This window comes from Salvia hispanica, chromosome 2 (assembly GCF_023119035.1).
Source record: "Salvia hispanica cultivar TCC Black 2014 chromosome 2, UniMelb_Shisp_WGS_1.0, whole genome shotgun sequence".
Classification (NCBI taxonomy): domain Eukaryota; kingdom Viridiplantae; phylum Streptophyta; class Magnoliopsida; order Lamiales; family Lamiaceae; genus Salvia; species Salvia hispanica.
The window spans coordinates 2,646,706-2,661,316 of NC_062966.1; the positions used below are offsets into that span (position 1 = coordinate 2,646,706).

A 14,611-nucleotide genomic window follows, 5' to 3' on the forward strand; every position below is an offset into this window, starting at 1 on the left:
AGTGGAGATAGAAAAATAAAAGAGAGAATAAAATAAAAGAAATGGAAAGAGAGTAAAACAAGAGATGAATAATATTTTTATCCAAAAAGAAAATATTCAACTATATTGGACAACAATAAAAGAATATAACTCAATTATCTTGGGACATTGGGAATACTAATGTATTAAATGGATTTTCTATTTTTATGAGATTATGCAAGATGAATTAGTTAATAGCTTTTAATTAATTTTAAGTAATTATGGCTCGTAATTAATGGTCCGGTATTTGCCATTCTATTTAGAAAATCATTAGTTATAATAATATCTTTTGAATAGGGTGTGATGAATTGATGGCCTATATTTACTTAATAATTAAAATGGACTGTAATTATTGGTTTGGTTAACGTAATGTATTTTAATAGTGGATAGTTTAAATAGGTCGATGAATTATAAAATGGATGATCTAATAATAAGGCTATATTAATTATCGAGCTAATGAATCTTATGATTTTTTAAAATATAAATCAAAATGAATTTGTGTTTAGAAATTTGAATAGTATGAATTTAATAAACGGGGTATTCATTTTTTATTAAATTGCGTCGACAAGATAAATGTACTGAAATTTCAAATAGAATTGATTTTTCAAACTAATTAAGCATATGTGTAGCCGTGTAGTGGTATTTAATTAAAGAAATTGACGTGACACTTGACCTGCAAGTGGAGTATGATTGATGAACGTGTCACATAGGTGTAGATGGATACATTATAGAGGGGGCACCTGAAAACACTTGGCTATCATGAATTCTTAGGTGACTTTATGCATTCATGGATAAAGCAAAAAGCTAAGCTTCTATGTATGTAGGAAGTAAGAGAAATAAGTACTCGCTTCATCCCATAAAAGATGTCACACTTTTCTTTTTAGTTTGTCCCATAAAAGATATTATATTTTTATTTTTGGAAAAAATTCCTCTCACATAAATATAAAATTATATTTTCTCTTTCCATTTAACACATAAAATAAAACCTCCTAAAATCTCGTGCCGTCCTACAAGTGTGACATCTTTTGTGGGATGAAGGAAGTAAAATATACTCTCTCTGTCCGAAAAAAATAGAACACATTTGCCATTTTCTGTTGTCCACGAAAAATAGAGCATATTTAAAAAAGAAAAGTTTTCAATAACTTCTCCCTTACTCCCTTCGTTCCATAGTAATGGAGACATTTCTTTTCAGCACGGAGATTAAGGAAAATTGTGTTAGGTGAGTTAAGTAAAGGGAGAGTAAAATAGAAAAATGAAAAATGTATAGAGATGAAGAGAGAATAAAGTAAGAGAGAGTAAAGTAGGTGTGGAAAAATGTGTTGACTTTTACTAAAAAAAATGACTCTATTACTATGGAACGCATAAAAATGACAAAATGAATCTATTACTATGGAACGGAGGGAGTACTTTTTTCCATTATCTCTTACTAATAATATGAACCTCACATTCCACTAACACTACTTCTTTCTTACTTTTTTTCTCTTCTCTCTTAGACCATGTTTATCAACCACCCAACTCAACTAAATCATCCAATTTTCTAATATTTAATTTTCTTATATATCCTCCACATCATCTTTCACGTCATCAATTGTCACCCAACCCAGCCACACCATATTTTATGGTTTATCAATGACCACCAAACCTTACCATTATATATATAGTTTATAATATTATAATTTATGTAATATTATTAAATAAAATATTTATAAAAAACACAATAAAATCTAGAGAATTAATCTGGAGAAGAATTGGAATTTTGGAATCATAGAATATATCATTCTCATTATCCTTCATGATTGGCAACAAAAGAAACTTAAAAATATTACTGGTAGTAAATTGTACTCTATCAAAGAAGAAGGATTATAGAACTAGAAAAAAATGAGATTTTTTTTGTATGCAAACCTATATCAAATGTGGTTTCTATTTATGAAGGATGAAAAATTATGAATTTTGATATAATTTTTATAAATTTTTAATATAATATATTAAAAATATATATAAATTTAAAAATATATATATATATCTACCAATGAGATAGTGCCATTTGACACAATTTCACTGGACGATAAAATAAAAATGGGATGAGACTAGGAGGCGGGAGAGACCAGCCGGTTGATGGTGGCCTTGGAGGAGACCTCAGTCTAGGAGAGAGAGTCCGTTTCACTTCAATTTTTATTTATTTATTTTTTTTAGTTAGCTAATGACATGGAGGTTGGCCATTTCCAACCGATAATCCTAGTCTTACTAATAATATGGATCTCACATTCCACTAACACTACTTCTTTCTTACTTTTTTTTCATTCTCTCTTACATTACCAATTCCACATTAAAATCCGTGTAATTCAAAACCTTCACATCAAAATTCAATTTTTTTTATTATAAATTCAAAATCGTCACATCAAAATTTATTTATTTTTTTTCATTTTTTCTTAGTCCTTGCGTTCACCATAAATAGTCTCTCTCATATATGACATGAATTTAAATGCGAAAATATCAAAGTACTTTCCCGTCTCACTTAAAAGGACACATTTTCCTTTTTAGTTGTCCCAAATAAAATTAAATATTTTCTTTTTTAGAACTTTCTCTCTTCAATTAATACAAATAACCACTTTTTCTCACTCCTATTAAAGTACTCCATTCGTCTCAGTTTAGGAGTGCAATTTAGTTAGTGCACGAGTTTTAAGAAATTGTTGGAGTGTTTAACAATTGAAATGAGGTAGTGGTCGTTGGAGTGTGTCATAATTGAAGTGAGGTAGTGGAAAGTGAGACCCTTTTGACTTTTTGTATGTTTAAGATTTTGTTTTGTTTTATTTTTATGAAAGTAATAGCATTTGATTGTAAATTTCATCAACAATGAGGTTGAATTTTATATCCAAATATGGTAAATTCTAAATGAGACTCTTAAACTGAGACAGACGAAAATGGTAAAACTTGACTCTTAAACTGGGACAGAGGGAGTATTCATCTCTCTCTCTTTCTCTCTCTCTCTATTTTAATACTTACATTCACATTTTCTCTCTTTAATTAAACACATTAACCAATAACTCTTAAAATCCCGTACCGGCAAAAAATGTGTCATCTTAGCTAGGACGGAGGGAGTACGTTAGGAAGAGATAAAGTAGTTTAAATAGGGGAGAGAGAGAGAGAGAGAGATAAAGTAAAGAGAAAGATAAAAAATGCTCTCTCGTCTGCTAATAGGAATCCCGTTTTTCCATATTTGGTCCGTCTGCGAATAGGATTCGCAGTTAAACATTACTATAAATGGTAAAGAGGCTCCACATTTCACTCACATTTCATTTAAAACTAATATAAACAAGTGAGACTCATATTTCACTAACTTTCTTCCACCCACTTTTCTTAATATTTCTTAAAACTCGTGCCGGAAAGAAATAATACTCCTATTCGGCATTTGCGGACGGAGGGAGTAAATATCAATTGTAAGTAGTAACTTTACATTTTGGTATGCCACTAATTTTGGTGGATGTACGAAAATGGAAAGATGAGATATTTCTTAAGAACAAGTGGACTAAATTTTTTATTGCATGTCTATGAATATCCGTCCCACTTTGATTTGGCTCGAGTTTTAAGAATTGTAGTGGAAAGTAGGTATACTTAGTTGATGAAGTACGAATCTCACTTTACATTATAATGAAATGCGAGTGAAATAAGATAGTAGAATGTGTGACTCATTTACTAACGACACATGATTCAAAAACATACGACCACCTTCTCACAACTCGAGACCGAAAAAAAGTTCCGACTATATTCGATGTGTAATTGCATGTAGCTGAAGGCACGAGGTGGAAGTAATTGAAACGATTACGCAAAGGCATTCGAGAAACATCCAACGAGGAATACCTTACAACGTCATCGAAAATCCAAGACTAACAATACTTGTTGAAATGTGCAGGAGACACGACATAGCTTCTCCGTTGGAAGTGAGAAAGGCACAACATAGCTTCTCTGTTGGAAGTGAGAAAATTGCCCATTAGATAGTCATGACTAATATACAACCCAACCTCCTGGAAGCCGTTGTCGACTAACAATTATTGATTTGACATGCGTTCTTTGGTGTCACTTGGTCAAACAATGACATAAATGTCTTGAACGACTCTGGCGTCTTCAACAACGTGTAGGATGGTCGGGTGTCCATTGTAAGGTTCACGACCAATGAACGTCGATATGAAATACTCCCTCTGTCCCAAGCTACTAAAATCAAAATCTAGTGATGATGATCAAGATTGAAGACTTTCCAAAGCTTGTACGCTGCGTGGTAGTCAATTAGGCCAACCACAACAGTGATGATGGCTGCCAAGATGAGACTAGGAGTGTAGTAGAACAATGGCACTGCTGCGTCCATTACTATGTTTGGCAAATAATCATATCAGTCTTTGTTCCCATCAACTTGGTAGTTTTTTAGACTAGCAAATCTCCTTCCAACTGCAATCCCTTCCTACATATTCACAAATGCAAAATGTTACTACATGATTTGTGACTCAGATTTTCGGGCATTAATCTTTGAGAACTTACTGTGAGAGAATGTATTCCAGTTTTGATTACTAAAGCTAGATGAGGGCCATTGAAATACAACACGTTCGAAGAAGGTGGATTCAGATCCAATAATTTCGATTTGCTATTTATAAAAAGCTAGATGAGACACCCTATTAACCAATGACAGTAAGTGCAAAGAGGATGAAGCAGTCTGCACTCAAATTCACAAGCACAACAAAGTTTATGCTCTGCAGAAGTCTGCACTCAAATTATCAGAGTTTCTATGTGGTCAATCACAATATAAAATATACATAATGTAATTGAATACATGAGCAAACTAAGAATAAATTGGTTCAATAAAACTGCATTTAGAAGCACATTTTATCGCGTAAATTCGAAAAATTCGGTAGTGTACCCAGAATTAACTTCCAATAGAGACTTTCTGTTCTGCCGGTAGCGGAGCCGTGGAAGAAGCGGTGGCAGTCGGCTGAGATGGAAGCGGCGGCAATCAGCTGAGGTAGAAGCACGGGCTAGGAAATCAGCTGAGGTAGAAGCACGTGCTAGGAAAATTGCGAGCACATTTAAGTTGTGCTAGGAAATATTCCGAGCACATTCAAGTTATGATGTTTACATTATTAATGCACTGCGCTGATGAGTTAACACGTTAGCAATTTAAGAAAAGCTAGCATTATAATGCACCGCCATCATACAGAACATCAAAACGTCTTCTAACTATATACTACTATATATGAATTACGATGATCAGATATAGCGTTGGATTTGATCCGCAAGTATCCCTATATGGTCAGGATGAACCATGAATTCATTGGTAGAGTTTTGGAGAAGATAGCATCCAGAGAGATAGCATTCTCCACGGATGAGGACGGTCAACTCAGCCTCTGGACAAATCCCATATACTGGTGTGAGTATTTTACTAACTCTGTGTTTTGGCAGTACGGTCCATAGGCGTTAATTTAGCCGAGTATTACCTTAAAATTTTGAAGGTATTGCGAAGATTGATATGAAACCACAATCCTTGGATATTGAGAACCTAACTATTCTAGGCAAGTGATTCACATTCAAAACTAGTAATTTGTTTCTTATTACTTATCTAAAATGATTTTGGTACAACGGCTCCAAGGTTGCGTAACCTTGTCCAAATATTGCACTCAACTCTTTGTCATGTTATCAAACACTTAGGTAATAAATGAATCTTATTACTCTCGTGCAATCTATATATGTGACATGCTTTATGACCGCATGTCGTTTGCATTTCAGCGCCTGGCATTAACAGGTTTCCTGAAAAGAAATTGATTCATGAGAAAGCGCTGGAGCTTGTGAAATATTTATGCAACCTTATAGAACCGTTAGACTACAGACAAGCACAAACTATCTGCAAAGAGGCCATTATAGCAACAGCTGAATCGGGAAATAATGATGTTGTACAAGAAATTGTAAGGACACTTCCTGTTGCAATTCATACTAGGAATATTTTTAATCAGAACTTTCTCCACATGGCCGTCAAGAACCGTTGTGAGAAAGTGTTTAATCTCATATATCGTACGAGCAACTACAGAATCAACTATTCAGAAATAACCGACAAATCTGGTAATTCAGTCCTTCACTTGGCCGCACGTTTGGCACCTCCTAACAAGCTGAATTTAATATCGGGTGCAGCTCTCTAGATACAACGTGAATTACAATGGTTTCAGGTATATTCATATTTATAATTGTATATTAGATGTAGAATTGAAGCAAACAATCTAACTGCAATCAATCTTATTTTCATTTGGTTTTTAACCATGAAGCTGGTAAATTTCTTAATCCATTTACCAGGCTACATCCAAATAAGAATGGTGAAACAACTGAGATGATATTTACTAGAGAACATAGAGAGCTGGAAATATAAGGAGAGAAATGGATGAAAGATACGGTTAACTCATGTACTATAACTGCAACATTGATTGCTACAGTTGTGTTCGCCGCTAACACAGTTCCTGGCGGCAACCAATCAGAGTCTGGTTATCCGATGTTCTACAAGTCAAGCGCATTTACAATATTTGCAATTTCAGATGCAGTTTAGCTCTTCACATCCACCACTTCGCTGTTGGTGTTCTTGTCCATCCTCACCTCGCGTTATGCGGAGCAAGACTTTCTGTAGGCACTGCCCAAGCGACTTTATTGACCTGCTTACCCTTATCCTGTCCATCTTGTTCATGATGATTGCCTTCAGTTCGACGTTGTATCTAGTCTTTAGGCAGAAGAATTTATGACTATGCTTCTAACCTAAAAAAAAAACACATATGACATAATGCGTTAGCTATATTTCGGTCTACTTTTAATTTTTTTTTTTTTTTGATTTAAGTGTATTACGAATGATAAATTTAATATAAATATCATGCTTGCTGTGAATTATATGTCGAGATCTCCAGCAAAGACTAACAAAGTGAGCTTCTTCTAGGATCTCTGTTTACATTAGCCAACAACAAAATTGTTTTAGTTCTGTCCTTCTTTAATACTCCAATATTGCCAATTTCAATCCTCACGCCCTTCTCCTATCTTTCTCAGAATCTCTAGCTCTTCCTCCTTTCCCTTCAATGCCGATTTCTCGGTGAGCATCTCATGCACAGTATAATATAGGAATCTATAGACCTTGAATTCACTCGACATCAATACATAATAGTTTTGAATATATTTCTTTATTTAGTAATAATTGTTTGGAAGCATGCACAAAGGAAATAGAAAAGGAGAGAGAGAAAAAAGGAGTAGTGCACAAAAAATATCCAAAAACAAATTGTAATAAATTTAATTAAATAGCACAAAAAATGGGAATTGGAAAATAAAATAAATGGTAAAAAGGATAAAAATTGAAAAAAAAGTGATAAATGATCAAAAGCAGGCGAGTTGAGTAAAGAAGCGCGGTATCAACCATGCGGCCATGTGCTTGTAGCTTTGTTGAGTCATGTGGATGCCGTCCCAACTTATATGTCGATCAACATCTTCACATACACTAACATTAGCTCCTCCACACATTCTACCCAAATTGAAGTTGTATTTCCCTCCTATTCCGCAGCAGGCCCGCTCTACCTCATATCCACTATCTATTCCCGTTTGGAGGAGATCTAGGTAAGCATTGTAATAGTCGCCGTAGACTATGACAGTATTGGGATTCTCTAGTTTGAGTTTGAGGATGGCTTCTTGCAGAAGCTCGTTGTGGTACTTCGCAAATTCATTCAACTCTGTCACGCAACTTTGGTTGTTAAGGGGTGCGCCTTGGAATGCTGTTTTGTATATCGGAAGGCAACCTATCGGAAAGTTTCCGGGAACAACCAATCTTCTTGCACCCATCTCTACGGCTCTCTGCAACATTAATCATATTCATAACTTTCAATACCATAACTAAATAGCAAATTAAAGCGTAACTTTTCTACTTTAATTGATTAAAATATTGATTAAATTTGTTTGTATTTTTTACAATATATATTCAATGATTTTCGATCGTCATATAGAACAATGTAAATTTTTGGACAAGAAATATTAATCAGGAATTGTAAAAGGTAGAAAAGTGATGATTTAATTTGATATTTTTGTAAAATGACAAGTTTCTCTAATTGATTCATGGCAATATATCAACTCACCTTAGTTCCATTAATCACGGCTTCAACCACTTGAGGAACCATGCTTTTCAATTCCTCCATTTGTTTCCTTTGAAAAATGGCATAGTTGTAATCGTTCCCACCAGTTTCTCCCACCATGAACAAAGCACTTCGGAATTTCTTGAAACGATCTATATATACTCACCAAACCAAATACTCCATATTAATTATTCTACCTCATATATATAGAGTAGATAGTAAAACAAAGGGTATATATGATTTACCTATCTCATCAAGGCTGATGGAATTGAAGTAGGAGTCCATCCAATCCAATTGAACGCCAAGAGAACTATTTGTCACCGGATTCGTTACGTTGTGAGCAGCCAACGCCTCAGACGACAACGCGGTTGAACCAGCCACCGCAAAGTTGACTCCATTCCCGAACCAAGTCCCCTTGTGTTTATACGGTGGGAGCAAAGGAAGCCCATCGGACATTGCTGTTCATCGTATATTAACAATTGTGATTGTAATTAAATTAAAAATAACTATAATAATTAACCAAAACAAATTAATATTAATCTTACCAATATAGTCTATCATTAAAAGGCCATTGGAGCAACGCCCTGTAGCTTCCTCAAAGAACGTTTGGCCGTACGGCAGCCTCGCGAAGTTTGTGGAGACCCCGATTGGGTACTCTTTGATCAAATTTCCTACATCACTCATTGAATCTCCAAGTTGATAGATTTCATTGAAGTGGCAATACTCCAAAACATTAGGAACAACGCCAACACAAAAAATCAAACCAAGAACAACCAATATTATTTTAAACGTCATCGACAAAAACCTAAATCTTAACTCATAACTCACAACAAAAGACAAACACTAGCTAATATATATAAGATGCTCTAAACTCACAACAAAAGACAAACACCAATGACGAATATAGCTAGTATATATAAGATGCTCATCCAATTCGACTCTTGAAAGGATTAGCAATTGATATACTTGGATTTTTTAAATTATGCTACTAAGTATATACTAATTTTATGTTGAAGATAATTAATCGTGTATATTAATATTATTTTTATGCGTATTACAAGGGATTACGTCTAAAGGAGTACATGTAAAAGTAAAGTAATTAGGAAAATAAACATATTAGTAGTATTATATTTATTTAATTTTAGTATTTTGTTTTAAAACAAGGTTAATTACTTGTTAGATGTTACTAAATCTATTTTTTTTTGTCAAGGATGAATTTAATTAGAATAAACATATTTGGTACTCCGTCAAACCGTCAAATAGGACTCGAATTGAACTATAATTCTATTTTAACACTAATTTAAATACTAGTTAAAGCATATCTCTAATAAACTAGTAGATTATATTTCTAACAACAAATCAAACAACTAAACCAATGATAAAAATACCGGGGAGAACAAAGCAATCGAAAGAAAAACAGAATATATGGAAGATCCTTATGAGAAAATCTCTCAACAAAAGCAGCCTATTCCACCTAAGCCTCATCATATAAAATGGAAAGGTATAATTTCAATAAATGATAAATAAGTTTTAATTAACATCTTATTTACATATGTTTTGATCTTGTTCATGTAGGTTTTGATTCAGTTTTACAACCAAGCGGGAACAAGTGTTTCTTGTGCAAACTGGATGTTGTATACACGCCTGCAGGAGGAACGATGTACGAGCGCCCAAATCTGCCGGCTGTTGCTGTTCTTCCATGCGGCCATATATTTCATGACCATTGCTTGCAACAAATCACGCCGCACCAAGCAGTGGTGGATCCATGATTTTTGATTTAGGGGGTGCGACTTTTACATTGATTCAGTCGATCATTTTTCTTTTGTTTTATTAATTATGAAGATCTTATATTAATGTTTTATTAAATTATGAATATCTTATATATGTACATATATAATAACAACAAAATAAATAGACACATAATACAAAGAAGAAAAAACAAAATCAAGCAACATACTGCACATATATAAAATTAATAAAGAATAAAAAAACTAAATCACCAAAGCAGCTAGAAGAAATACCGCAGTAACTAAAATTAATAAAGAATAAAATACTAAAAAACTAAAGGAGCAAACTAGGTTTCGATCTCTTGTCACTGATAATGGATAAAAGCCGCGTTCTACCACTAGGCTAGAGCAATATTATTGTCAAAAGTCAAGCAATCTATAATAAAGAGATGAAAATTTGGGGTACAGTTGTACCCCTTGTTCTACACTGGATCCGCCTGTGGCCGCAAGACTCCAAAATTCCTCCTTGCATTCCTTGTGCCCTTGGTGAAACTTGATGCAATTTTATTTTGAGGCAAAATTCAAATTCTTAAAATCCATGTCAGATCAAAGTGGGATAATATTTGAAGGACGGAGGTAGTAATTCTTTTTCCTTTTATTTCCTTTAATAAGTTTTATTTTTTCCATAAATGTTGGATTTCCATGAGTTTTAAGGTTTCTTAAGTCCCATTATATCCTTGTGAATATTTTGATACTCGTGAAAAAAGGAGAAAGTTTAAGAGTCTATACGATTATCTTTTGATAGTATTAGATTTCTATTTGATAATTGATTTGAAGATCAAATTTTGATATGTTTGACTTCACTTTCCGTTCATTGACTAATTGTTATTTCCTCCTTAGCTTACATTAATATAAATCATAACTCAACAAAAGAAATTATTTACTCTGGTATGAGTCTTATATTGTTTCGCAGCCATCAAAAAAAGAAATTATTTACTCTTGTATGAGTATTATATTGTTTCGCAGCCTAAAACATGACGTCGTTTTAGTTAATGTTTAATAATGACAACATATTTTAGATTGCACATTTGATAATTAAAAATGTTTTCTAATAAGAATAGTAGTAATAATAAAATATGTAATCATATAATAAAAATTTATTCTTCAAATTTATGTCAAATAAGAGACTAAAATATATATGTATGTATGGGTTCATGTTAAAATGCATATAGTATTCAATCCACAACTAAGACCAATCCTACACCATTAGATCTTAAAATTAGTGGATGAGATTAAAGCTCACGGAATTCAATAAATAGTAGATAAAATATCAACAAAAGGGTAAAATAGTCAATCTATTATAACATAATAATTTTTATAGATTTTTTTATATCAAGATAGTGTATTACAAATATCAACCCAGTGACATGACATGAGAATCTCAACACAAGTACCAGAAAATATCAACATAGTTTCATTGATATTGTACATGCATTGTATTGAGATTATTTAATGCCTTTACTGATATAAAATCTGCTTATCAACATATCCGAAAACTGAAATAAAAATTATAAATTTCAATCATCCGATCATCGTTGGAACATATGCAATTGAGATCTCGTTAGAATCCTTATAAAATTATCTTTAATTTGATATATTTTTCAAAATTTTTTTTTTAATCGAGAGTGTTACGTAAATTTAAAATTTTAAGATGATTTTGTTAAGAGAGAAAGAAAGTGGTTAATTTTAACTACCATATATAAGAATTGACATAACTCTTTAAGTTTATTTGATAATTTTTTTAATTTAAAATATAATCTACGTGGTATTATTTCAACCACTAGATCTCCTAATCTAGTGGCTAAAATTTAGTTTTAATTTGGGATTGGTAATTAGTTAGTAATTGATCATAACCATGTATGTATATATTTGCAGAGTCCATAATTACACTGGGTGCGGTGTTTTAATTCCCAAACTGAGTTAGGATATCTTCGAAAAGTAATTAAATTTCCAAAACAAACTCGCCTTCTTTCCAACCAGATAGCGTCACTCACACCCATGGATTGGGCTCGCCGCTAGTGGAATGATTGGCTCGAAGCGGTATTCTTTGTGCATTTGGAGGCCAAGCTCGTGTTCAACTCAACGCCACCCGCCCACTTGTCGACGTAACGAACCTTTTCCCATGTCAAGACAAACATGAAAGGCTTGCTGTTGTCTTCTTGGTAGTCTGAGACATACTTGGGACATTGTGTTCAGATAATCGATTGCAACAGTAGTTTGAGATTGAGCCCAGAACTTCTTGTAGGTCCGTACAGAAGTTCCAATGGGCCAAGCCAGATTATATGTCTCAGCCACCTTCTCCCAAAAGGTCTTTGTCTTTTGTTAATTTCTAACGACATGATCTTTCAAAGTGTCAATCCACAATTCAAATAATTTCTTTTGTTGTTTGTTGCCATAAAAAAGAGGAAATGACTCAACTATAATGGGAAGGTCCAAAAAGGAATACGACTCAACCGTAGTAGGAAGGAAAGAATAATAATGTGTTAAGGATGGTATGCTGAAAATCATGTTTCAGAGCAATTGGCCCGATTAGAAATGTTTTTATATAGTAAACTCTACAATTCACTTTTACCCAAGGCAAGAAGAAATAACCTTATCATTGTTATTTGCTTAAGCATTTAAAAGATATTTGATATGCATTTAAATACATGAAAAACAATTATGTTAATTCTTTTGTATAGTAGACTAGTTGTGGACAATGTTCACAAGACAGTCAGTCAGTTCTTTTTAGAAGAGAAGTTGAACTTCACAACCTGAATAGGCTTATTGTGGAAAGTTGCAGTGTCCGTCTGCAAGTTTTCTCACCTTTAGTAAGAGCACTCCCAATGCAGGCGGCGTTAAAACCGGCGTTTTATCGCCGTGTATCGCCGAAAATTCGCCGGCAATGGGGAGAATTCGGCGTTTTTCCGGCGTTAATTCTACCGAATTAACGCCGGTTCCCGAAAAAACGCCGTTTTATCGCCGAGTGAACGCCGGCCACTGTAGGCGCGTTCGGCGTATTTTCGGCGTTTTTTTTTTTTTTTTTTTTTTTTTTTTTTTTAATACCCAACGGCTATTTTTACTCCCCTATATATAATTCCTCCTCCTCCATTCATCACACACAATCTTCATTTTCTCAATCTTCTATATTCAATCTTCAAAATTATGAGTTCAAATAGGAAAAATTCCCGAAAAGGTATTATATTTTTCTCGTTGTTACCCAACGGCTATTTTTAAATCCCCTATATATAATTCCTCCTCCTCCATTCATCACACACAATCTTCATTTTCTCAATCTTCTATATTCAATCTTCAAAATTATGAGTTCAAATAGGAAAAATTCCCGAAAAGGTATTATATTTTTCTCGTTGTATTATATTTTCCAATGACTAATACAACGATGAATTGTTCATTATAAAAATCTATTTATTAAACACATTTGTAGGGAAAATTAAACAATATTAAAAATGATGATGTAAAAATGAAATGTTGAGTTAAGGAGAAATAAGGGAGAAATAAGGGAGAAACCATTGGAGCAGTTGGCTAAAAGTTGGCTAAAAACTGGGGATAAATTATGGTGCTGATGTGGCGCTGATGTGAGGAGTTAGGGAGAAATAAGGGAGTTTTTAGCCGGACCATTGGGAGTGCTCTAAAGTAATAAAACTAATATGGTATATCAATGACCGGAGCTAAGATTGAGACAAGTCTTTCTTGTTATATATTGGAAAACAAGGTATCAGTAGTTATTGTATCTTAATTTATGTATTTAACATTGAATATAAGATATTGGCTATGCACTACTTTAACTTATCAATAGGTGCGAGGTTTTCATAACCCATGTATTCATATATATTGGGCGGTATTAATCAATGTATAGTGGTGCTAGGATTGCACATTCATATCAATTCTTCCAATAGAACAAGATTTGATTTGGATATGTTTTTTATTTTGTGACCAAAATCGTTCCACCGGGATTGGGCTTGACATCGCATGCCTAGGCCTTGTTTGGGCCAAGGATTGTGCGTTGTTGGGCTCGGTCTGCGAGGGTGGATTGCTCAGGCTTGCTGCGGTTGACGGGATACCTTCTGTTGGGGATGTGCATGCTGTGGAGCAAGATAGAAGACCATGAAAATCATTAAAATTTGACCAACCATCGATAGTGACCACCAAGACTCTGTTCTCCATTGCAATGAATATCTATGAATTGGAAATATTTACAAGAAGAAAGAAATGCTTAGGACTAAAATTATCAATGTAGAATCATTTGATGTGTGGGGCATTGACTTCATGTGACCTTTTCCTAGTTCTTATGGTTACTAATATATCACGCTTGCTGTGAATAATGTGTCGAGATCGGTGGAGACTAATCCTACTCAACACAATTATTTGAAGATGGTTATCAAGTTTATCCAAAAGAAAATCTTCACTCCTTTTAAATCACCAAGTGTGCTCTAATTAGTGAGGGGGGATACACTTCAGAAATTATTTGTTGGTTAATATGCTTGCAAAGTTGTTGCTGCTGGAGTTACCTGGAGATGATGAAGACGAATGAGATGTTTGTGGGAGGCTTAACAGAGACTGCACGGATTGTCAAGAGTCGCTACATTGTGTTGATGGAGAGCGTGGGGGACCATGATCTGCTTCGGGCGTTGAGGGATCAGTCACCTCCAGTGATGCGGATGTGGGATGTCCCCATCGGAG

The 14,611-nt window shown here is 33.9% G+C and overlaps 1 protein-coding gene and 1 long non-coding RNA gene across 2 annotated transcripts; both read right to left on the reverse strand.

Annotated features, from left to right (window-relative positions):
- Window positions 1-7,289: 7,289 nt before the first annotated feature.
- On the reverse strand, window positions 7,290-8,973 carry LOC125203656 (acetylajmalan esterase-like). The gene is made up of 4 exons (XM_048102052.1): window positions 8,690-8,973; window positions 8,390-8,602; window positions 8,148-8,296; window positions 7,290-7,869 (listed from the first exon to the last, which is right to left on the reverse strand). The coding sequence occupies exons 1-4, from the start codon at window positions 8,937-8,939 to the stop codon at window positions 7,399-7,401; spliced, it is 1,083 nt and encodes a 360-aa protein (XP_047958009.1). The 5' UTR covers window positions 8,940-8,973; the 3' UTR covers window positions 7,290-7,398.
- Window positions 8,974-13,605: 4,632 nt separating this feature from the next.
- LOC125203281 lies at window positions 13,606-14,603 on the reverse strand. The gene is made up of 2 exons (XR_007173330.1): window positions 14,440-14,603; window positions 13,606-14,013 (listed from the first exon to the last, which is right to left on the reverse strand). It is a non-coding gene; the product is annotated as an uncharacterized LOC125203281 (long non-coding RNA).
- Window positions 14,604-14,611: the final 8 nt, after the last annotated feature.